A 26592-nucleotide genomic window follows, 5' to 3' on the forward strand; every position below is an offset into this window, starting at 1 on the left:
GATGATGGCTATACTCACTTTTCTGGAAGTTTCGTACATAACTCAATCAATGAATGATTCACACTAGCAATCCGCTGCTGTCCAAAACACAGATCATTCCCCCAGCGTTTTGTCCCCTAGAAGTAAAAAGTGTCTTTTTCACCATGCAAGTCAAATGCAAATCTATTGTCTTTGGTAAGAACAATAACGAACAACAAACGTGTCAGAGTAAACAATTTTCACAAATGTAGCAAAGCAACTGAATCCATATAAATTGTTATGCATATAAGAAAGAACACAGTTGAAGAATACGTGTATGTTCATGTGTGTATATTTGTGAATATACATGTGTGTGTATCCATGTAAGCTGCTATGGTCAGGTAGGTCGAGCCGTTAAGACGTTTATTGCCGGTATGGCCGTACTGGATAGACGAAATAAGGAGTAGGTACCTCACCCGTAAGAGTTAAAATCTAATTGCACCATTAATCGATATCCCGTAGGAAATAGTCATATAGCCTCTGGGTCATAACAAGAAATATTCATATAGCTCCTGGGTCATAACAAGAAATAGTCATATAGCCCCTGGGTCATAACAAGAAATAGTCATATAGCCCCTGGGTCATAATAAGGAAACTATTTAGATCAATACTTAATAATAGTATATACACTTGCTTGGCATGAAAAGATGAATAATTACATGCATCTCGCAGTGACTTTGTGGTCCATCCAAATTCCAGTTGTTTGATAATAGGACTTTTAGATTTATATACCGATCTGGGTCAAAGCCTTCAAACACACCCCTCCCCACCCCCGGCCGCAACGACTTTGCCTCTCGGCACAAACGTTCACTCGAGTGCGTGCCAATGAACGCATCGCGCGAGTGAAACCCCCTCTGCGATTATCATGGCAAATTAGTTTTGAACCGTTTACTAGATTTGTACAGTTTGTAAATCCCACCCCTGTTTCGGTACTGCCCTGCAGTTTTGTGTTTTTGTGAATCATCTGATGTTTTCCATTCCACCACCACCATCTCGAACTTTGCCGTGGCAGTGGTTTTATCTTCGACGACCACTGAGTATATTTTAGTATTTGTATTCAGACTAATTTCTTCTGCTCTAAGTATTTCTGAATAGATATGTACTCGTTTGGGATGGTTGTAATGAATTAGTTTGCAGCGGCATCAGCAATACCAGTTGTTATTGCTATAACTCCGACATCAACGCCACCTGGAATGCCCAGGACAGTTGCTATAGTTCAAATTCTACCAATACCCATGCCAACAGTTCCGGTGACGATTCTGCAAATAGCATCTACAACCTTATCCATGCTCTCGTATTTTGAAAGTATATATGCTCTTTAAGTGGTATCATCTCACATCTGTTGTTCCACTTCCGTGATTTCTTTAGCGTTGATCGTTGTGAGTATCCAGCACAGTTCAATTAATAACGTGATCGCTATGTACGCGAGTGTATGATTACAACGTAGCTTTAACGATGTTTCAGTCATATCGCTACGATGTCTGCAGTGTCACAGTTTATAGTGATGTCTAGCACTGGGGCATCATGATGCAGGCATATATCATCATGTTTCACCCAGTCACATTATCCTGACATCAGTACAACCAGTCATAACACTAAATTCATAATGCTGAGCACCTGGTGATGCATATTCTTGAACCATTTTCAGATATCTTTGGTATTACTTGGCAGGGATTCGAATTCACGACCTACCGCAACCGAGGCGGACGCTCTAACCACTTTTTACACCAGAGTTGTGCATTTGCTCGACAGGCAAACCTTATCCAGATGCATCACTACCAGGTGCAGCACGCACAAGAACCAGTTAATCTCGTAGATGCTGCATGTTATAAGCATGGTATAAAGTACAAAATATTTAAGAAATCGCTGTACATCGAGGCGCTAATGTGGTTTCATTCATGGCTTGAACACGATCATGGAACCGGCTATCGTATAAAGAATGAATCATCAAATGAGTCGTTGAGGCCAAGGTTGCATTTGTTGGACAAATTACACTCATTTGAGGCAAAGCCCCGATAAAACAAACATGAATTCTGACTTGAATTTGACCGCAATATGTTACAGTCTTTCAGGTTGATGGAAGGGTAAAGCATCCGTTGGTAAGTTAACAAGTATGGCAAAAGTTAGTAATAGCGTTGCCAGAGTGAGGCTGGCCAAACAAACGTTGTTGCAGATTTGTTTACCTGACTCAAGATATATTTCCTGTTGATTTGTTGATGCGAGAGCTCCAAACGAATTCACCAGGCGGATATCCTGTTCTCCGACATGATCGATTTCACGGGACCAAATACAAATATGTGTTAACCGTCGCGTATGTAGCCAGAAGATACACATAGAAAAACGGAGCCGCTGACGTTCAAAGATTTAACACGTGTCGCACACACGTTCGAACGTATTTATTCACGTGACTAGCTGTTGCACGTGGATCCAAGCATTTTCTTGAAACCATTCCTGTCTCTTTGGCAAAACACCATATGCCGATTCGTCTTGGACACATCAGAGTGCAGAACGACCACGTTATCGTCAAATGACTCAACGGCATACTTGCTCATTCGGGTTCCAGTACATGCAAGAATTGTTCATTCTTTGATCGACCTCGCGAGAGGATGGAGTGCCTTCGCCTGTCATAGCCGTGTTGAACAATGAAATTCCACACACAATCGGGTTGAAATTATCTGATGAAATGCAGACTTAAACCGTGGAGGTCATGAGAGCGATGCCACCGCAACCACGGCGCTTCACTTACTTGAAGACAATTTGATTGGGCATCTGTACACCCCAGGGAAAGCTTAAAAACGGACAATGGGTTACTACTGACCCAGTATGATCCGTCAATCCATTCACGATCCCGCATCGGATTATTATTCCAGGACAACAAAAACACTATGATCTAGCGCCAGACCCATCCGAAGTCCAACAACGAGAGGTAAAGCCTTCAAAAGGAGCATTGGTGCGAGAAGAGTTGGGAATCGTTCTCGCAAATAAAAAACTTAGGCCAAGCCTTCTCGGACTTCAATCACGTGATGCCCGTACACAAAATTGGTGACTTCGCCGGGAAATTTAAAATTCAGTGCTTGAGAATCGACGAGGACAAACCCATACACGTCAGTGCCATGTTTTCCGTATGTGTAATCTTGCGCTGCTGATGTAGACATTCAAAGTATTTTTTGTGCGGGATATATTTTTCTACAGCCACGCGTGGAGTTCGTTTTGCCTCCTTAATATTTTATTATCGTACATGGACACCGCTCCGGTTGCCTAGTGGTTAGATCGTCCGCCTCGGATGAAGGAGGTCGTGGGTTTGATCCCCGACAGTTTCATACCAAAGACTTACAAAAATGGTACTAACAGCTGCATCGCTTGGCGCTCAGCATTAAGAGGTTAGTGTTAGGACTGGTCGGCCTGGTGTCACGATAATGTGACTGGGTGGGACATCATGCTACGTGGCTGCGTCATGACGCCACAGTGCTCTAGACATCACTATAAACTGTCACACGGCAGATATCGTACACACACACTCGTACATGGACACTAAAATTCAGTTTCTGGCTCAAACTTCGAACCAGCTTGGTACATTCGGTGAACATTACCGATGTGGAAGCTCGATGTATCGTACACGACAGCACACTGACACAGTGACAGCCACGACTGATTCATCAACATCAATTCTTAGGCCAACCGATAATCGGTTTGCACGTGGTGAAACTCGTACGAATAATCCAGGTCGACATCGAAGAAGTATCCGATCTCGCTGATGCTATTGTACCCATGTACGTGTTTCTGTATATCCATGGCGCGGGATCGATCCGCTGAAAAACTCAACTATTGGTATATGTGGCATCATCGCCCATGTATACATGTTCTTTTGATCCAGGTACAGAAGGTAATTGCTCGTGAATGTGGGGTATCCATCCACGCCCGGGTTATTCACGTGAGCCACGGTGTCTTGGCATTAAAATCATTTCCACAGACTCCACGTTTATCAAACAGATATTGATTGATGTCCGTTAGAAGTTCCAACTCAAATGCAGCTCATCCTAGGCAACTCACAGCGACGAACCTTGAACAGATTGACGTCCGCTTGTAAAGAAATCCAGACGCACGTTTGTTGACGAGTTTGTCCAAGGTGGAATTGAGGAACTATAGCAAATCAAGGAACTGAAGCTGGGACAGCCTTAACGACACTTATTTTTCCATGCTGAATACGAATTACACTTATTTGTGCATTCCTTGCCGTTGCGACTAATTGCATGATCAAGTGGTCACTGTACACGGCGCATTTTATTAAGCACAACTGGAATTCTTGTTGTAATGGAGTATTGTCTCGGCTCTAGGTTTCATGCACCGTGCACGGCTCCTCTGTACGTGCCAGTGATGTCACATGGATATGCATTTTTCATCAGTGGAACTGAAAGTCTCTTCGTATATACAGCAATTAGTCTCAGCAACAAGACTTGCTCATGTCCTCAAGGGTAATAATTATGTCCACAGGCGAGACGAGCTATTTTAGGATCCATTTAGCGTAAAGCTCAAGCGATTTAAGAAACACCTCAACTGAGGCTGGCCGCGATATTAAATTTGAGGCTCAGTTACTATTTACATCTGACAACAGTGTACCAGACCCGCAATGCGAGGGGTGTAAGGAAGTTTGCTTCACGTAAACCTTCAGTCATTGAACGTCCGCGTACATCGCATACGAAACTTGAACAGTGGTAAATTTCAAAATAATTTTGCCGGATTCTGGCATGACCGTACGCTGTGGCTTCTTACAGCGCCCCCTCCCCCAATAAACGTCAACGTCGTCAAGCAACTGCTGCGTGATGATTAAATATAAGCAATGTTCTCGTTAAAACTTTTTATCTTATGCCTGCCATTCAGGCAAAGCAACCGGGAAATATATTTGATCCGCACGTAATGGTCCATCGATGTTGTTCAGCAACAACTGATCAGCTGAAGTCTGAAATTATGAATGTTTGCTTTGTAACAGTAGGAATGGTTGCTTCGCATAAAAGCCGTTGTTTCAAGCGAATGCATTAACAGCGGTTCCGGAGATGAATTCATCGAACGTTCGGAACGTTGCCTCAGAAACCGGTTCGGGAAATTCTGTTATCAAATTTGAGTTTACCCCGGTTTTGTTGTTGTTATTTTCAACGCTAATCTGTGTTATCGCGTGCGGAATGCGCAAATACGAAAGCCCATTCGAAACATAAGTCGTCGTAATTTTTTCACATTTAATGCCGTCCACGACGGAACATAATCTGGCGTGGAATATACCTCGACACATGGAACGATTCGAACGTGAAATATCAAGCTCAACTTTCTTGCATCTGGAATGACTTTGCCCTAAATCTGCGTTGGTGTTTTTTTTTTTTTCTCCAATGGCTTGAGAATTAATTTCATCAATAATAACCTCAGTTTCTTCATGCTTTAAAGATTATACTTAGACGACTTAGAAGCCAAGGGGTTGTGTTTTAAAAACATTTCCTGGTCAATAAAGTTTTTCATCTAGGTCAATGGCATAATCATATACACACAAAAAAGCATATCCAGTTTAAACCCCAGAGGTGCCCTCGCGCTGTAATGTTGATATGATCGACAAAGGCATCTTCGAAAGAAGTTATAGCTCCGTTGCACGGCTTCTACGCGGATGAGATGATTATATGGTATAGTTCCAGATCAACAACGCATAACGATCGGAAATATCGAGGACTCCAGACACTGAACCGTGTGAGATTTTCGGTTTCTCATTATATAAGCGGTGAAAACTTGGTATCAAGCGCGGATAGAGAAAATGCCATAGCGTAAGTTGAAAGTTCCTGAAGTTGTGACTGTTATCTCGCGCAATGATTTTACGCGAGAGCAAGGATAGGACGCATCCTTGAGCGCAACTGCGGAGAAAAATGAGTCTGGTGCCATTAAACATTGTAAATGAGGGAGAAATTTGAAAATTGTGCACTGGCAAAGGTTAATGTACAGGCAGTTAATCATGTTTGAAGGTAGAACATTCTTTCAATTTATTGTCTCATAAATTCAAGCTTAAATTGCTTACGGCGGCGCACGAATCCAGTTGGGTAGGTCAATTGAGTATGTAAAAGACGATTGACAACGTGTTAGCATAATTGTATAGGCCCGGCGTGATTCTGCCGACCGTGGAGTGTTTGCCATAAAAAGCAGGCAAATGGGTATTGAACATAATATGTACTGCGGTCTTCCAAGAACAGTCAAGTGAGGAACCGAAAGTAGATACCAGTACGAAACTCACCCAGGGTGCTCCATCGGTGTTGGAAAAGAGAGAATTGATTACGTCAGTTTGTTTACAGAGTTAACTGAAGGTACCTAATCACCTTATTCGACACACTCCGCAAGGCCAATATCAAAACGGAACCCACCATATGTATCATAGCATATTCTAACTTGGAATACGAAGTCCAACAAGTAAGCGGGTCAGTGCAGTTAAAACCCCACCCTGACCTAATTGAAGCACTCAGAGATGTTACTAGACCTAAAATCAAGAAACAAATACGATCGTTCCGTGGGTTAATAGGCTTTTACAAGTAATGCGTTCCAAATTTCTCCGTCATGGCTTGTCCGTTGACGGATTTATCTCGGGAAGGACAATGCAATAAAATTGCCTGGGTTTCATGACAAGAAATAAAATTGAAAGCTCAAAATGAAAGCGTTGATCAGCTGACCAATCCCAAAGTTGCCAGGGCTGCCTAAATAGGTCGTGTTGTGAACTGATGCGTCCGACACGGGATAAGGTTCAATTTCAATACAGAAGCAATAGAGGACGAAGTTACACATAGCTTATACCTGTAGGAAATTGCTTTCTCGGGAGAAACCTTTATCAAATCAGCCTAAAGAAAGACAGATTCAACTACGTGTCTCGTGACTAACCCGTTGACATCTGTTCTCTGCTTGACGAATCGAAATTTCTCCAGGCTATGAAAGAGGTTTCTAGTAATTTTTCTCGAAAAAAAATATGTTGAGTTTTTTGTTTTCTTCGGTTTTTTATAAACATTACCCGACTTTCTTTTAACATTTTTGAATTTTTCTACAATACTGGAAAGTTATTTTGCTTGTTGATATCACGTCCCTATTGGGGTTCGGATGTCATGGACATAAGCTTACGAGATTGGGTAGTCATGTGACTAGCAATATAGATGGAAAGTACCACGTTTAAATTTCATCAACGATGTAGTTTTGTCTTGTCTGTCAGCTGAAGAAAGACACAATGAATATTATACTAACAATTTCTGAGACATCAAAGCATGGTCATATCGATTTCACTTAGATATGTCTTGATGTAAGGTCGTTTAGGTTTGCTAGGCCCGCTAGCTAGCGGCTACGCCTCGTTACTTTTTAAGAAGCTTCGGAGCCTTTTAATTACTGTATAATCACTTCCATGTTGATATATGCTGGATAATTTGAACTAATGTTTGGAAACAATATTATGAACTGTGAACTGTCGGACGGATTGACAACATCAAAAGATACAATATTTCTTAGAGTGTTCAAGTATCCACCTAGGTTTCGATTTCTTTACAATAACCACTGATGTCCGTGATCGTGCCACACGCAGAATTCTTTACTGTATCAGATTCTAAGCTCGCGCGATAGTGTGTATTTCAAAATCTCATAAACACGCGTTGTTGGTGTTATTGTTGTTGTTGGTATTACGCTTCAGGGTTCACATGTCAGTTCAGAATATGTAATTTCTATTTTTCCCATTATCTGAGAATGGTAGTCATTTGGAATTTATTTATGCGTATCTCATTATATCTTCTTTTTCTTTTAATAATAGGATACACGTATGCATCTTATGAGACGACGAAACCAGTGAATATACAAGATTCAATTAAAATGATTTTTATTGGGCAAACTATACAATTGCCATACAGATGAGTATTCATTTGGTACCCGATTCGCAATCACTCCGACGTTTAAGTATTTCCATAAGTGATCTACATTTGTTGTTGAGTTTAATTATAGTGGCGTGCGCACAGTTGTGCATGTGCCACTTTTTTCTGACTGCACTTCAGCCTGCTAGTTGTTTCTGGGGAAGGGGATGGTGCCACCTCCCCCAGGCTTTTATGGATTCAAAGAACCCTGATAGTTTGGCCTTAATCTGTGGGTCAATAAAGGTCCCTACAGTTGAATGGTTGGTTGTCATTAGTGAGAAGGAGAGCTCGGGAACGGTCCTGCTTGCTTTACATCGCTGGTTTCTTGTTGAATTTGCCTGGTGTTTCTTGCATTTTTTTTTCTTCTTCAAAATGTTCTAAAAAGGGGGGGGGGGATGTTCTATGCTGTTTATAGAGGTTCTTAGTAGAAATCATGTATGAAGAAAGATTTTCAAGGTTATTATGGTATTACTAGTCGAGGTGTTTAGGGTGTGTTTCCTACGTTATGTTATTTATAAGTTTTTAGATATTACCTCTTAAAATTATTTATTAATTAATGTTTTTAGAGATTGAATGTTATTTATACTTTATTTAGGAAGAGACCGGAGTCCTAGCCGATTACACGGTTCGTTAAGGACATCTAGGACCGGAATCCTAGCTGATTACTCGGTTCGTTAAGGACATCTAGGACATCCGATTTTGCGGTTTCCTTAGTTTTTTTTATAGGTGCTTCGTAAGTGAATTATTTTATTGATATTTTTATAAAATTGAATGATATGTTATGGGCTTTTATGTGGTGGCTTCTAAATTTATTTAGCTAGTTACTGGGGGTCTTTTGGGTTTGTGGGGATAGTAATTATATTTTGTTCCTAAGTCCTGCTGAGTCTATGAATTTATTTATATTTTTATATGCTGATTGTTTATTTTTATTAGAGTCCATAAGTAACTCTGGGTATGTGTGTGGTGATCCAATCTCTTTTTGGTTTTTGATAAATATTTTCCGAGCGGGTTGATATTTTGGGCATATATTGAATACGTGGTGTAGATCTTCGGTGGTGTGGCAGTTAAAGCAGTTAATGGTTGCTGGTTTGGGTCCAATAAACCTTCCAAAACTGCTTGCTAGTTTAGTTTTCCCAGTTATTATACTGTTTATGGTATTCTGTTCTAAATAGGTACCCTTAGGTAGCTGTATGTTCCTATCTACGTTTTTTTTTTGGTTTCATGGTGCTTTTTACCTTTTGTGGAGGAGTTCCAAAAATCTTGCTATGTTTGGTCTATATATGTTTGTGCGAAGCTTATTGCTTCTGTAGAGCTATAGTTAAGCTTGATAGAGTTTTGATCTCCTAGTTTGGTTTTTGCAACTTTGTCTGCTGTTTCGTTGCCAGAGATTCCAATGTGCGACGGTATCCACATGAGCTCGACTAATTGATGTGCTGTGGTGATATCGTCGATTAATTGGCATGGTCTGTCGGGGAATTGTTCCCTAGAGTGTGTATTGCGGTTTTGGATCGATTTGATAACGCTTAGGGAATCGCTTACAATGACTGCTTTAGGTATTTGGATGTCTTTGATCCATTGTAGTGATTCAAGTATAGCCAAGAATTCAGTGGTGTAAATGGAACAATAGTCAGGTAATCTGGATCCCGTTTGTATTTTGAATTTTGGAATGACTATTGCTGCTGCTGTTCTTGGTGGGTTGTTTCTTTTTGATCCATCGGTATATATTTTAACATATTCCGGGTATTTTTGGTTGATTTCGTTTACCAGTACAGGTTTTAGTAAGTTTTCTTGTCCTTCTTTATTGCCTAATTTGGTAGCTTCAGTGTTAATCCTTGGTGGTTTTTGTAACCATGGTGATTTGTTCTTGTCTGTATTGTTTCTTACCTGTTTTTTTAGTAGAGGTATCTTTTCTCTTAGTTCAAGGATTACTTTGCCACCTGGTGTGATAGGTATGATTTTGGACTTGAAGACAACTTTACATTTATTTATAGCTATTTTGGTGGGATGGTTGTCTGGGTGGGTATCTAATCGAATGGAGTATCGGAGGAGCAGTTCTTGCCTACGTAATTTTAAGGGTAGTTCTGTTAGTGTTTGTAGTTCTTCTAATGATGTTGAGGGGAGTGTTCCTGTGCATAATAGCAAGGCTTTTCTCTGGATAGTGTCAAGTTTTTGTAGAACAGGCTGCTTAACCAAGTTATATGCTTGGCAACCGTAATCCAGTTTTGATCTAATTAGGCGTTTATATATCGTGAGGAGGGTTTCCTGGTTGGATCCCCCGTCAGTCCCTGTGATGTTCCTGAGTAAATTGATATCTTTGTTACAATTCTGGGTGAGTTGTTCAATGTGCTGTTTCCATGTGAGGTGGATCTCAAAGAACATTCATAGGAATTTTACTACTGTTACGTATTTGATTAATTGATTTTGTATATAGAAGTTTGGATAGACTAGTTTGTTATTTCGTTTGGGTGTGAATATGATTGCCACAGTTTTTTCATGAGATATTTTGAAACCCCATTTGTCCGCCCATCTCCCTATGTTGTCTAGGCTCTGCTGGATTTCTTTAACGACTGTGTTATTGGCAGGATTTCCATTCCTCCATATGCCACTATCATCTGCAAATTGTGACAAGTTTATTTTTGCGGAGGCTGCATTGAGGTCAAGGTCGTTTACCAATAGGTTAAATAGTAAGGGACTTATTACACTGCCTTGCGGTGTTCCCTTTTCAAGTGAAAATTCTTCCGAATGGGTGTTACCTATTCTTGTGGTAATTTTCCGGCCTGTGAGGAAATCGCCAATCCAGTTAAACAAGCGTCCAGTTATTCCAAATTGGTTTAATTTGGCAATTAGTCCATTGGTCCATACTAGGTCGAACGCTTTTTCTAGGTCTAAAAATCCCGCTATAAGGTTGCAATCGGTTTTCCTATGTGCGTTAAAAGCGAGTTTGATGTCTGTTTCCAATCTGAGAAGTTGGTCAGTGGTGGACCGTTTGTTCCGAAAGCCACATTGATTTATGGAGAGTAGGTTATTGGTTTCTAGGTGGTGTTTTAACCTATTTGCGATTATTGTCTCCATTATTTTGCAAATATTGTTTGCAAGGGAGATGGGTCGGTACGAATTTATGTTGTTGGGATCTTTACCTAGCTTTGGGATTGATATTAATATGGCCTGTTTCCATTTGGTGGGTAGTTGGCCTTTATCCCATATCCTATTAAAGAGTTTGATTAGGGCTATTGTTATATTGATAGGTAGTTTTTTGTAGATAATGTAACCTAACTGATCCTTGCCAGGGGATGTTTCGTTTTTGGATCGTAGATTATCTTCCATTCATGTTTTGTGATGTAACTATTTAGGTGAGATTCTTTTGTTCCTTGGTTTTGAAACATTTGAGGTTGGGTTCCCTCCATTAGTCTTTGTGTTCTTGAAAGTTTCTGGTGTGATTATTGTTGCTACTCATGTTCGAAAAATGCTTCGCTAGGAGGTCTGCCTTATCTTTATTTGTTATGGTATTCTCAATTTTTGGGGCTGAGGTAGTTGCTTTCCCTTTTATGGCTTTTATCTTGTCCCATATTTGTTTTGAGTTTGATTTTAGACTCAGTTTAGAGCAAAAGGTTTGCCTTAGATAAATTTTAGCAGTTTTTATAGTTTCTTTTAGTGCTTTTTCTTTATCTTTATATTGCTGGAAGTAGATAGAATTTTTGGTGCGTTTATATTTATTTAAGGCCCTTTTATTTGTCTTTATGTGCTATAGTGCACTGTTTAGTCCACCATGGTACAGGGTTTTTATTTTGGATATTAGTTGTCTTTGGTATACATCGGTTTGCTGCCTCTATAATTGTGTCTGTTATGTTATCATAATACATGTCAATACTTGGGCTTTCTAAGTTATCTGGATTTACTCTAGCTAGTAATAATTGGAATTGGTCCCAGTCTGCTTTTTGGTACCTCCATTTAGGTGGGGTTTCGTTTGGAATGTGTTGAGTTTTTGTTTGAATATTGATTGTGATGGGGAAATAGTCACTTCCTAACGCATCTTTTTGATCCACCCACCAATTTGTGATTTGAGCAAATTTTGGGGTAGTGATGGTTAGGTCTATGGCTGAGAGAGTGCCATCCTCAGGGTTTAATCTAGTGTTCGACCCGTCATTTAAGATGACCAGATTGTTCTCAGTTATCCATTTCTCAAGCATTTTCCCTCTTTGATCTTTCTTTTCACCTCCCCATAATTCACTGTGTGCATTGAAGTCGGCACAGATCATTAGATTGTTGTTGTTGTTATTAGTGATTGCCTTTAGTGAGATTAGGTTGGTAGGGCAGAAGGTATCCCCTGGGTCGTATGCATTTATTATTTGAATGTTTCTGGTTCCTATATTTATCATTACTGACATTATTTCGATGCTATTATTGATGTTTAGGTTAGGGGGTACTTCTATTATTTCGTAGTAGATTAGTGTATCTATTAAAAAAATTGCTAGTCCACCCCCTTTCTGCCCCTTGGGTCTGTTTTTAAAGATTCCCTGGGTATAGCCTTGTAGATTGGGCAGGCGTTTGTGTTCTTGTGTTATGAGGGTTTCCTGTAGGCAGATTACGTCTAGTTTTACGGCCGTATTATTCAGTTTGTTCTGCAGTTCTGATAGGTTTTTAAAGATTCCTCTGCAGTTCCATTGCCAGATGGTGATTTTATTATTTTTGTACTATTCATTTTTGACGTTGTCTTTATCTGTTAGTCTTGTGGTCCAGTCAGCTAGTATGGTGAAAATGGTTTTGAGGGTTCTCATTATGCTACTGAGATCTTGCATTAGGGTTCCTGTTGTTAGGTTCATTACTTCCTGTATTAATTCTGTGTTTGGGTGTGGGTTAGGTTTGGGGATGTTTGGGGTGACAGTTTTGTTTGTATCAGGAGTGTTATCAGGGTGGTCTTGGTTTGTTACAATGTGGGTTGTAGTTTTTGGTTCTTTTGTTTTCTGATTCGAGGGTATGTTTTGTGGTGCAATGTTTTCTCTTCTGATTCTGCGTGGAGTGTTTTGGTGCTCATTGATTGTTTCAGAGGTAGATTTTGGTGTTTTGGGGTTGTTTTTACAAATAATGTTTTTGGCAAAATGATAGGTGAGGTGTTTTTCGTTCATCAAGTCCACTATTTGTTTCTCTTTTATTGCAAATCTGCATTCTGCCGATCTAGGATAATGGTGTTCTTTACAGTTAGCACATTTTTGTTTAATTGTGTGGCATTCTCCTTTGTGTTGACCTCCGCAGTACTTACATCTTGGTTTGAATCTACATCTGAGGGCATAGTGTCCCCAGTGCAGGCATTTTGGTGCAAAATCTTGGCCTATTTATGTAGTTTTCCAGTTGATGGTACACTCCTGACTGTCCTAGTTTTATTATTGAGTGTATTGGTTCGGTAGCCTCTATAACTGCTTTGTTTGTTTCTTCTCCCTTGTGATCTTTAAGACGATAGACTTTGGTGGTCTATGTTCCATTTGCTGTGAGTTTCTGAAGTAGGAGTTCATTGTTTATGTCCTTGTTGTATCTGTTTAGTGCTATTACCTTTTTAAAGATAGTGGTTTTAGTGGGTTCAGCCAGATTAGTTGTGGTTTCACTGTGTTTGGAGTTCGAAGTGACTCGTGTTTTCCTTTGAGTGCTATGTTGTCTCTCTACTTTGATCTTTATTAGGCCTATAGTTTCAATTTGGATAAATGTTTCCACCTGTTCAATTGTGCTGCATTAGGCAATCAGGTAGTTTCGCCTTGGTCTTATCAGTTTGAATTGTCCAGTGTGAATGTTGGCCCGTGCTGTCATAATACTACTGGTACTTAGACTAGTAATTATGTTGCACCTGCTGCTTATGTATATAGTGTGTTCGATGGAATGATAATTGTAAACTTTGTTTTGGGGTTTATGTTGTTGTTTTATTTCCTGTTTTGAGTTAACCTTACTTGTGGGATTGTTTTTGTTGTTTTGGGGTTTTATCGGGCCCTTGCCATTACCTAGGTATGTGTTTTGGGTGTTTTGGGTTGTTTGGGGTCTTTGGGTTGCCTTATTAGTGATGCTGCTGGGTAGTTTTGTAGTGTCTAATTCATTGGATTTGTTCCCATAGGTTGGTGGTTCCCTTGCTGTTATTATCCCAGATGGTCCAGGAGTTTGGCTTGAGTGTATAGTTTATTTCCTAATGTTTTGATTTATTGTTGTTTGCTTGATTTCCTTTGTTGGTTTGTTTGCATGTTTCTAGAATTGGCTATTTCATTTTTGGTGAAATTTGAGGTGCTGGTTATGGTTATGTTGTCTAATTGTGAGGAGTTAAGGTATGTAGGTTACTGTCAAATTCATTTGTTAGGTTTGGAATAGTGGTGTCTATATCTTCATTTGTGTGTGGTTTTTCCGCTTCCTTGAAGAGGATATGCGATAGTATTGGCATTGTATTTATATTGTTCCCTGGAGTGTAGTTTTGTATTTCTAGTAGTTTCTGTTGTTGGGGTGCGGGTGTGTTAGTTATGTCTGCTGGTTTGTGGTTTGTTTGGTCTGTGTTTGTGACCAAAATTTGGGGTCCCAGTGTGATGTTGGTTGGATTCGAGTTTGCTGTGGTTGGTACGACTAGGTTAATCTCGCTTGTTTTACATACTTTATTGATGCTGTTTGGAGTTGTGATACATGCAATATTTTTACTGATTTATTGATAGGGTTGTTTGGTGGTTTGTGTGTTTGCGTGTTTGGATTGAATAGAGCCATTTGTTTGGACCTAGTTTGCATTCTTCTACTTAAATTGCGTATAGCATTGAATGATGACTTTTGTTTAAGTCCTAACGCCCAGTCTTCTGTTCCGCTCCATGTTTCTCCTTTGTTCCTTTGTTTTCTGTTACGTGTAGCAGCAGAGTGGGCGAATCCAACAACTTTTAGACGCCTCCAAACGCCGAAAAAAAACTTTATAAAAACGCGTTGACGCTGTAAACGTAATTGGCGCGGCGTTTTTGTTGTCGTCGTCGTCAGAAGGGGCGCCGCCTACAACTTCCAAACGCCGAAATAAAACCGCGAGGGTGCTTCGTTGTAACGTAATTGTCGCCGTTGTTGCTGCGTGCTGTTGTCGTCGCCCCCTTTGCTGCTCTCTAGCTGAAAATTGTATCTAACCCAACTCCATACCGAGTTCGAGGATCATGTAAATTTATCGTTACAAATCCATGTGGTTTTGCCTGAGCACGACTAAAGAAATGTTTAAACTTATTTACATCCATATCACCACTGCACCAAGTCTGAAGTATATTTCGTAATGTGTGTGTGTCAACGCCGCTGAACAGCGCAATAATGTTACATTTATCCCTGATCACTTTTGGGATTTGTGTATATCGCTGGGTTACGTAAATCACATCAGAGTTTTTATGTCTACCGCGTGAAAGTATCCTGGCAGGGTTTGATTGTTCATCCACATCACATCATCGTACACGACTAAATTATTGATGCTCCCGTCAATATCATCAATACTTGGTGCTTCATCGATGTCAGTGGTAAATTCAACAGCATCATCGTCGCCGCTTATCGATTTTGCATTCTCGTTAAAATCTTTTAAAACGCTGTAGCATCGCTGATCGTCCACAGATGGAGCTACCAAGTACAACTTATCCCACTTCATCCACTTCATTATTAAATTAAGTAACAACTGCATCTTACCGCTCCCAGTTGGGCCTATAATTATCATTCGAATTGAATTTGGTAGCACCGAGTTATGTTTGATTGGCTCTCGTCGTTTTGTAGCAGAAAAGTCAGTGATCTCCATTAGATATATTATAAAATAATATAGATTTATATTGTGTGAAATGTAGAACACGTACCCCAACAGCAAACATAACAACCACTACAACAAAAAATAATCGACAAGCGCTTACAGGCAAATGTACGCGGTGTGGCACAGCGAAGTTCAAATTTATTTCGTCAGGTGGAGCGCCGAAACAAAAATCAGCGTCGAGTAAAAAAAAATGGAGGTGATATCGCGGCCAAGTTAGGAAAATTACCAGGGGCTATGTGGGCTAAACACCCAGGAGAAAAACATCTTCCAGGATATAATTACTGTGGTCCTGGAACCCGACTTGATATCAGGCTTGATGCCTTAAATCAACCCAATCCAGGTGAGTACCCGATAAATGCTATCGATAGCGCATGCCATGTCCATGATGTAGCTTACCGAAGTAAGGATCTACAAGATAGGCATCTCGCGGATGTGAAATTAATTCACGCGTTAAATGCCATCACTGATAAATCTTTCAAAGAAAAGTTAGATAGCTGGTTAATAAAATCTGCGATGAAATCTAAGCTTGTATTAGGCACTGATAATTAATTATAATGGAGTCAATTTATTATTCCCCAAGAGGATACTGGAGAGGTAGCGCAGCAATCGGCAAGGTTGCCAACGTAGCAGCGGTTACACGCGATACTGCTAAGAATTGGTTATCCAAACAGGCAATATGGCAAATTTGCCAACCACTGCCTAAACAAATTCACTTTGCACATTTCGATGTTAGTGTGCCAAATGAAGTTCATCAGGCTGATATATTATTTCTGCCACATGATACCATTCGTCGTCGAACATACAAGTACGCGTTAACTGTAGTTGATGTTGCAAGTAGATACAAAGATGCGGAACCATTAGCGACTAAAACAGCATCTGAGGTTGCTTCTGCGTTTGAACGAATTTATCAACGAGGACCTGGACCACAAGGTGGTCTGCGATGGCCAAATCTATTACAAGTTGATCCTGGCAAAGAATTTCAAGGCGCAGTATCGTCGTTGATGAAACAACATAACGTTACCATCAGACGAGGGCATACTGCAATTCACCGTGAGCAGGCAATTGTTGAGCGATTTAATCGAACACTTGCTGAGCGGTTATTTGGATATCAGTACGAGAAGGAATTCATTCAGTACAAGAGATCGCGCGAATGGGTGCAAAATTACCAAGCGTGATAGCTGCGTTAAATAATGAAATTACTCGAACAACCAACATGAAACCTGCCAACGCGGTCACTAAAAAACATATACCTGTGCAACGACGTGGTATTTCAGCGCAGCCAGCGCTGGGTGATGCCACTGTGAGATATTTATATGAACCAGGTGAACTTGAAGGTGGTAAAAAAAGAGCGACTGATCCTATCTGGAGTATTACCTCACACAAGATATCTAACATAACTAGATCTACTGGTGGACCAGCAATCTACAGGTTGGATTCGACTGCTCCTCAACGTGGATTCACACGTGAGCAATTACAAGTAATTCTCGAGGACACACAATTGCCGCCCCGATCACTTAACTAGCACCCAAGGCGCTGGCGCCTCTACGTCGATTACATTCAAGACAGGTCAGCCTCACATTTTGTCGTGTATGACCAAGATTGTTATCTTTTCTGTCTACGGTGAATTGTCTTGGGTGTTTACTCGAATACTGCCATAACATTATACAATTACAGCTCGCGCAGTGATTATTCTGCTGTTGTTTTAACGCGTTAATAAATTCAACATCAAGGTCGAAATCGCGATTAATTTTTTTTGTCACTCTGTTTGTAACCGGCTAATTTTTTTTTATTATGTCACTGTTGTTCTCATCGCTATCAGTTATTGACTCTTCCAAGACAATTCTTCGCAGTTGAGATATTCTTCTGACTCTGGACACAGCCAAGTAAACCAAGTTTGACCACTCAATTCGATCATCAACGATCCAGACAGTTGTATCACTGATAGTCAGTCATTGAGATGAATGTATGGTCATTTTGTATCGTAGCGTCTACGGGGATTTGTTCATTTTTAGTGCCTCTTTGACAGCATCAATGTCAACTAGCACAATATCATTCAATACTAAATTCTGTTCCCTTGACTCTATCATGTTTCCAGGAATATCAACATCTATATTCTGTAACCGCGTATCAGCTGGTCTATGACACAGCGGCGTTGGCAACATTGGAAATTTCTCCAGCTGTAATTGAAATAACTGCTTTTGAAGTGTGTCTCTGACTATCTTTCTACTTGCCACTATCAAATCGTCTGGTTTCCATGTTTTCCAAAAGTCGCTCATTGAAGTTTCAGGAATCATTTCGCGCATGATTTCACATTAAATTTTATTCGGTTGTAATCTGATTAATGTTTTAAATTCCTTCAACTTTGCGTCAAGTGCTCTATGATCATCAGACACTTCTTCATAATAATCAACAAAATCTTTTAACCATAAATGCGAAGATGGACCAAGAAAAGGTGGTGGCTGACCGTGATCGCCGCACATTATCACAGCTGTATTTTTTGTTAGCAGCCAATCCAGGAACAATTTTAATATATCTAACGACACTGTGCATATCTCATCCCAAATTATTTTCCCAGGAATATATTTTGTTCCCATTCGATCTGGAGTCCATACACCACCGCTGCATTTGAAAAAGCCGTGATAAGTGCAAGAATTGACTCCTCGTTGTTTCATCTCCCTGGCAAGTCTGTGTGTTGGTGTTAGCACAATCATATCTGAATTTCGAAATAATTCAATCGCTCGAGTTGTCTTACCAGAACCACCCGTTCCGTTCAAATAAACGGTTTTGTGTCTAGTGATTGGATCATTTACAGATGGTGCATTCGACATTTCTGATAATTCTGATTTGCAATAATCATCCTTAATTTCAACATCAGCGGATTCACAATATCCATGTAACATCTCCTTTTTTATTCTCCACGAACTCCATGATTCATCATTGCTTGTAAAACGAGTCAGTGATTCTGAATATCTTTTACTGATATAAAATGAATCCGTTGCAACTCTAACTGCAGTGTCAGGAAATCGATTTATCATTGAATGCAAGTTTATAGAAACATAAGCCAGCATCGAAGATCTTAAATGTGTGTATTGAGGTGACTCTCCGCTAATATAACTTACAATTGCGCCCAACTTTCCCCCGTCGGACAAGAGTGCGTCCTCCGGATTACAAAATATATTTCTCGCAGTGGCATCAGCAATTATAAAATTTAATTCAGCGTCATCGATAATCAATCGTGAGTGATGTAGTTTATCATCATATGCACCACCTTGGGTAAAATTACCGATTATTCTTCTCCCGAGATCTTTTGCTGTTTTTTCACTATTGCTGAGTTTAATCTTAAGAACTTTAGGAACCTCACCGACAATAACACCCATGGGAGTATTTGGGCTCTCTCGTGCATACTCTTCAATGACTTCATCAAGACTGATACGCTCCGGTGTTGGCAACCAAACTGAAGTCTGCGGTCAATATGATATAATTGCTTCACTGACCGTCAACGAGACCAGTATTCGGCTGTCAAGCATATATCGCAATAACACTATTGGTGCCCAACGCTTTTCACTAAACTGTCTGCCAAACCAAACATAACAGCATGGATGAAGTTTTTTAGCAAATTCAAACGACGTCACACGAGCAAATCCTGCCAGGGAAAAATCGCGTAAAGGACCGTTTATAGCAACTCGTGTCACCGAGTTCGTGTGATGTCCAAATCTTTTAAAGTATTCGTTACACTCGCCCATCCCGAGAAAGCTTCCCGGATAACACGCAATCGTATCAACTGATATCATCTCGCTGTAGTCATACTCGGTATTCCACAAACCGCCATGTCCATACTCGACACACCTCAATTGTATGTCTTCGAGAAACTCACTTCGGGTTGGTCTCCACGAATTTCTTTCTCTGGCGGTGTGAGCGGCAACACTCGGAACTGTAAAACAATTAGTTAATAACTGCTCAGTGTTTATAAAATCTTCGATTTTCATATATTTTTCTGCGAGTTTTTTCATTTGTTGTTGCAGAGATTCCGTCCGGAATGAGTCACCGTTAGGTTTTACTAATTGATCATACTCGCCATCTTCGGAACTTTTAAACAACCACATCGACACAGGGTCGTTTTTGCTTATCTGTTTAATAAAATCAAATATATTCCCCTGATAATATTTCACAACACGATCCCGCAGAAATATCGTAACTGCGTTAGTCCAAGCGTGAGCGTTATGATCAATGATATTTATTGGAGCTCGGTATCGATTATATTTCGATTTGTATAATACTTCCTCTGTTATCGTTGTTACGGTTATGGGAAATCTTAAAGCTTTTTCTAGCTCGGCAACATCGTTTATTGATGCTCCTATATCCTTCACTCGCTCAGCCCACGCTGATATCTTGGACTGTCTTAACGCAGTCAGACCGTTTCCGCGCATCGCATTTTTAAAATGTTCCATTACTCGCTCGGCTACACAATTCAGCCTTGACAATCTCATTGGGGTAAGTTTATTGATTTTTGGTTTTTTGTCGGATAGATTCCGTAAATGACTGCGGTCACAGGATACGCTCGAGCGTAATATGGTTTATCAATCCCAGTCAGCATTCCTGGTTTGGAATCTTTACTTAACAGAACAGTCTTTCCGCTAGCAAGGATAGGGTCATTTTAGTCACGGATAATCCAAGTATCGGACTCTGCTTGCACAATAAATTTTATTTTGAAAAAATATTTCTGATTATCAAAGAGATAATCAATAACTGTTTTCGCTCGTGCATCATTCATTGTAGCGTCCTTGACAGAGTCAGCGACACTGACTTCGTCAATGTTGGGTATAATTTTAAATGACGACCACACGTGAGATGCACCGTCGTTACGAAATTCTTTTTTGGCATTCCTGATAATATCAAACAGATCAGTCAGGGCTCGTCTCCGCGAGTCAGGGGTTAGTCTGTCAAGATCGAATCTGGAAGCTTTCCTAGTGCCAATGGCAGATAATCTTTCAAACTCCTTCATATTATATTTAAGACAAACATTTAAATAAGAAAATATTAGATATAGAATGAATAAATGCAAGTGGCTTCAAGTCGGATCCGTAATTCCTTGTAATAAATTCTGCAGAAAAGAATTCTGCGGGACACATTCCCAAAGCGTCCGAAGGGGAAGTTTAGGACCAATACCGTATCTGCGATGTGGTGTTGGGGTCAGGGTAAAACACAGTTATGTGCAAGTTTCAGAGGAAAGAGATACCGTGAACTTGAAAGATATTATAACAAAAAAAAAATAACAACGTTGCGCTAAAATGCGAGCGCGATTATATAACTAAGTTTTCATACAAATTATAAATTAGACAAATATATTATTATATAAATGAGCCAAGAATTTGTCTCACATCCTATCACTGATAACTACGAAGCAAATCGTGAGGGAATAGTCAGACATTGCGAGTTGAAAAAACCAGTTGGTGCTGTTAGTAATACTGGTTATCTCAGATTTACTGTTGGGGAAAAGAAGTATTTTTGTCATCGCTTCGTGTTCGAGGTATTTAACGGAGTGATCCAAGACGATCTTGTTATCGATCACATCAACGGTGGGACAACCGACAATAGTTTATCCAATCTGAGGGTTGTCACACAAAGCCAAAATTGAAGGTCTGGTAATACTGGCTGTAGTAATAAGAGCGCCAAGAGAGTTGTATCCATAAACTTAGATACGAATGAAGAAATAATATTTCAATCGATGAACTCAGCCGGCAAATATTTTGATATTGGTGAACCCTCAGTACGAAAAGTCGCAGAAAAAAGATACAAGTCTGCCATCTTAAAAGCATATAAACAAAGGATTGTTTTTCATTATTTACTTCACTAAAATCCGAGGATTTTTAATGTAAAATGGAAGATAACTCCGTTAAGCATATCTCATGCAATTAGTTGCCTCCCTTCGTCAGTGTGATTGCGCAACACTCCTTGAGATTGTGCAATACCCGAGCGGCATAACAATTAAGTCACAGTCTATAACACTTCCGCGTTTACAAGTACAGGTATTTTTCAAATTCTGTGTTAAAATTTAGAATTTGTTAACGATAATATACTACAAACGGGTAAACGGTTCTCCGTGTTACCTATACGGTCTCCAAGTACTTCCCCTTTGACTTCGTCAAGGTGACTTTATCAAAAACTGTCAACACGGGCGGGCGTATAATAAATAATATTTTTTTCACGGATAAAATCCTTGTTTTATTACATTCGTTTGGTTTTATGGTTCATCTGTATTTTTTCTGCGATTATATTTAAGAAAACAAGTACGTAAAACCGAGTGAGCTATTTTTGAACTTCCAAGTATCAGTCGGTTTATATACTATAGCGTCCGAATTATGTAAGGGGTTTTCGAAACCCATCAAAGTTGCACAACTTTCTGCGTTATCGCCCTAACGGGTGACATTTTGCCACTCAGCGGGATTGATTTTGGGGGAGGGTGTGCAACTTTGTTGGGCGTAGAATATAACCCCGTATCTGTCTGTGCCGTCCTTAGTTACTATACAATATCCTACTGTAAGTACATGTAAATACTATATGTTGTACTGTCCTACTGTAAGCTTGCTAAAATGCTGTTGCACTTTAGGAGTTTACAAATGTAAATATTATGTATAATAGTGTAAATACTATATGTTGTACTGTCCCTATATAAACCTGCAAGCATATCATTTAGGTAAGCTAGGGGCTCACATGGCGAATGTCTCGTCTTTCGCAAACACACCCTCTGGGCTCTCTAGACTGTTATTTGACAGGTTAGGGGCTCACATGGGTGTCGTGTTTCCGCTCCTGAGTTTGGTAGCCTATCATTTGATAAGCCAGAGACTCAAGGAGATGTGGTGTCCATTTTTTTTCTTTGAAATACATAATGTTATATATATGAATTACGGAAATATCAATGATGTGATTGTTGCTATTAAAAAATTAGAAGAGCGCGGATTTAATATATCACTAAATCCTGAAACAAGTATGTCTGATTTTGAATCACTATATGAAGCTAAATGCGCAGGGCGTTATATTCTTCCTGCTCAGTATCGATTTATAAAAAGAATTCAGAACAATTTCTATAAATCGCTGGCTACAGCAGAAGAAGCACAAATAAATGAATTTGTTTCATTGTCTCGTGCAATTGAAAAGATTAGGTTGAAATTAGCTCAAGAGTATGAAATAAAAAAGATAATAAATACTCGTGTAAGGAGATTAAAGGATTGTATGTCCGCTGATGAAATCAACGCTGACGAAATCAAGGAAGTAAATACCTCACCTTGACAAAGTCAAGCATCAAGGAAGTAAATATCTCACTTTGATTTACTTAGAAGTCACGTACTTGGAAATGAAATTGAAAGTAAAAAAAAAAATATCACTTTTTTTACTTGCATCAGCCTTGACTTCATCAAGGAGATAGTATTTTCGTTAGTCGGTGGGGTTTAATGCAGGAGTGTGCATACTTGAGAATTTGATCTCTGTCGCATACAATTGAAATAATATGCTCGCGTCTGAGACTATCTAACTGTTGCTGTGTTAGTAATAAGTCTTCGTCTCCGTATTCGTCAATAATGAATTTAACGTTAATTTTTTATTGTGCAAATGCAGTCCTAACTGCTTGCTCGATCGCTTGTTTGTCATACACGAAAACATTTATGTGGTGGTACATATTCATAAATCTAAGATCTAAATACGCGTATATATTCGAGGATTTGATGTATACAGCAATGCGCGATCACAATATGATCTTTTGCTAGTTGCTGTAGTTGTGTATCAGTCAGTATAAAATCGTCGTTGCCGTATTCATTTTTTCCGGGGTAACTTTCCCCCCGCTGACAGCTTCATCAATAAGTTCTTTGTTATGTATGAAACATTTTACGCGGTGATACATTATATAATACTTGCTTAAATAATTGTGAAATCGTAAACAATTTTTCAGTAAAAATATATATTTTTTTGCTTTTGACTAAATTCGCATGATTTTTACTAGTAAACACCCTATCAAAATCGAGAAATTGGACGATTTCTGTGATTTTACTAGTAAATTACTTTTCCAAATTAGCAAATTGGACGATTTCTGTGATTTTTACTAGTAATTACCCTATAAATTTCAGTGAATTTGCCAGCGTTGCAGAAAATATAAAATAAAATTAATTTTTCACTGAAAAATCCCTAGGATTGAAAATCATTTTACTAGCAGACTAATATGTAGTGTTTCACCTCGAAAATCAAGAAGATGACCACGCTGGTCTGTCAGCGCGAAATTTATTCTGGTCAGCCACGGATTATGACATCGCAGATAAACCGGATTGGATTGATCGGCTCTTGCACAATCAGAAATCCAGGTGGTACATCTTTCGGAGTAAATGAATAAAGAATAAATCCTTGCTGGGCTTGATTTGATACTGTCGTGTCCGTGCTGTAACTGCCATCAATGACATCACACACAAGATTGACCACGACCACTTCGGTTATATTTACGATGCCCGGGGATACATGCCGGCCGTCACCCGAAATATTATTATTGTGTCTGAGGATAGTTGGCTCCGGTAATGTTTTTCTGTGTTGTGCGAGTATGTCATCAAAGAACTCATTGATGAGGTCGGTGACGGATTTTCTTAACTCGGGCACGTTATATCCGGGAAGTTTAAAATTTGGCAGAGTGGCTTCTGTCAGTGAATAATGGGCTAGAAATTGTTGTTTATAGCGATTTATGTCATCAGTGTGATCAATTGTTGCCTGAATTGCTCGCTGGTTAATATATTCCATGTCGGCGGCAGGCTGATTTAATATTTCAATCCGCGTAATGATTTCGCTGCGTGAACTTGTTATATCAAAAAGATGTTCTTGGAAGCGCTGCCGTAGTCGCTCTAATTGTGTTTTATGTTCTTGATTAATGGTTTTAAAATATTCAATAATATCTCTTAGGTCAATAAAAACGGATTTAGTTCCTCCTGTGAGAAGTTGTTCATAAATAAAAATCCACCGAAAATGGTCCTTACGGTAGAAGCCAAAATCACTACCCAACGCTGCATTTTTTATACCATCCAGACGTTGTTTGTATGATGGTGTAATGTCATGGTATGATTGTGTGTTCGTTGTTTAATCAGACTTTATCGTATTGGTCGTGTCTGTGCGGCAACTTCAGGCCATCCTAACACTGTTCTGATCGAACTATTGTATATATCCACGGCGTAGTCTGGGGTGTTTATTTCAATGGCAGAAGACAGCGTTGGCTCATGAACAGTTATTGCCATTTTGGACTCCTTTGTTGTAATATTTTTTATTCGACGTTGTAATTCTTCATTGATTTCTCCGATTTGATAAGACCCGGTTGATAACCCAATGACGTTCCAGTCTGGTGTACCATCGGGTTTATTTTTATATGCAAACACAAACGAATTATTCGCTGGCAATCCACCAAACGACTTTGATCTGATATTGGGCCAACTGTGATATACTCGTAATTGTGCTAACGCGATCTCGCTTACTGGAATCGCAGTTGGAAAATTAATATTGAATTCTGGCTTAGTTGAGGTTACTGTTAACAAAGATGTTCGCGCCGGGCTTGTATTTGTGACTATCTGTTGAAGTAATTCCGTTGACATTGTTATTTATCTGCTGTCGCTTCAGATGACCAGTGTAGTCTTCATACATCCTTGCCATTTGCGCGAATTCGGAATCTGATATTGTTGTATCATCAAGACTGGATGATATCAGCGACGACAATTTCGAATAGGTGCTCGTGGCCGCGCTGTTTAACTTTTCATACTCGTGCAATTTTGTTAGCGCACATGAGGATATTTTTTTTCGCGATAATATTAGCAACTCCTGCAATTGTCGTTGATGCTGAAACTGTAATTGTGACCGCGATTGCAGTTGTCACTGGTGTTAACGCAGACAATAATACTCCTGTGGATGCAACTAACACTGACACCGAATATACTATTGTGTCTAACATGGTTACACGCCGTTTGTATTTTTTTACCTTTGCTGTGCATTCGTTAATAGTATTTTGTAACTCTGACTGCCATTCGCGTACTTGATCATATCTGTATTGTTGCGCATCCGATGCCATTTTATTATTTTACGCAGTAACCAATTGAGGCGTTTCAGCTACAAATTCCAAACACCACCAGTAAGATGTTGCGGTTAATTTCTTGTCGGCGGATTCCAGTATAAATGTTTCTTCGGCTCCCTTGTTTAATATGATAGTTACAACCCAGGAATACTTGTCAGTGGAATGTCTCCAGGGATATGTTGTGAAGATTTCAAATTTAGCGGTACTGAACACAGACAGTCTGTACACTCCAGTGACTGTTGCTGTATATTTGATAGTATTATTTTGTCGAGACCATGTTGCAAATCCAGATGATATCATGTATACTATGTTGGCAATATGCCCGGGAGTAACTCCAGTGGGGACTTTAATCAAACTGGTTTTGTTAACGATATCAGGAATCCCCGCTACGATATCCTGCTGTGTTTGTTTGATTGTGTCAATGTTGGTCTTGATATCAGAAAGCTTCATGTCGATGACGGGAGGAGTTCCAAAGAACTTATCCGTGGCATCATCGGTTTTTTGAAAGTTTCTTTGAAGTCTTGCAAACGCGTTTACATGAACATCATACTCAGTCCGCAACGTGGTTAGTTTATCGTCAATGGCGCTAGCGCCTGTGTCAACATATTGTTTGTTTGCAACATCTTCCGGGGATGTTGGATCTCTTAAAACGATTATTTTGTTTCCGTTCATGCTGAGTTCACCTGTCATTGTATCACCGTTTTTTTTTACTGCAACTTTCTGCATATCATCTCGAAGCGCCGCGGTTGATATCAGCGAATCTCTGATTTTTCCACTATCAGTGAACACAGGGATGTTACCCGGAGTAGCTCCAATAA

At 39.7% G+C, this 26592-nt stretch overlaps 1 protein-coding gene across 1 annotated transcript in view; it reads right to left on the minus strand.

Annotated features, from left to right (window-relative positions):
* The window catches only part of LOC149796775 (allene oxide synthase-lipoxygenase protein-like), a 64476-nt gene that overhangs the window by 32553 nt on the left and 5331 nt on the right, over window positions 1-26592 (minus strand). The window contains exon 2 of the mRNA XM_089960644.1: window positions 19-116. Within this exon, the coding sequence (XP_089816770.1) occupies window positions 19-116 (98 nt within the window). The remainder of the gene's footprint in view (window positions 1-18; window positions 117-26592) is intronic.

This window comes from Sinohyriopsis cumingii, chromosome 6 (genome assembly GCF_028554795.1).
Source record: "Sinohyriopsis cumingii isolate HCF-2022 chromosome 6, ASM2855479v2, whole genome shotgun sequence".
Classification (NCBI taxonomy): domain Eukaryota; kingdom Metazoa; phylum Mollusca; class Bivalvia; order Unionida; family Unionidae; genus Sinohyriopsis; species Sinohyriopsis cumingii.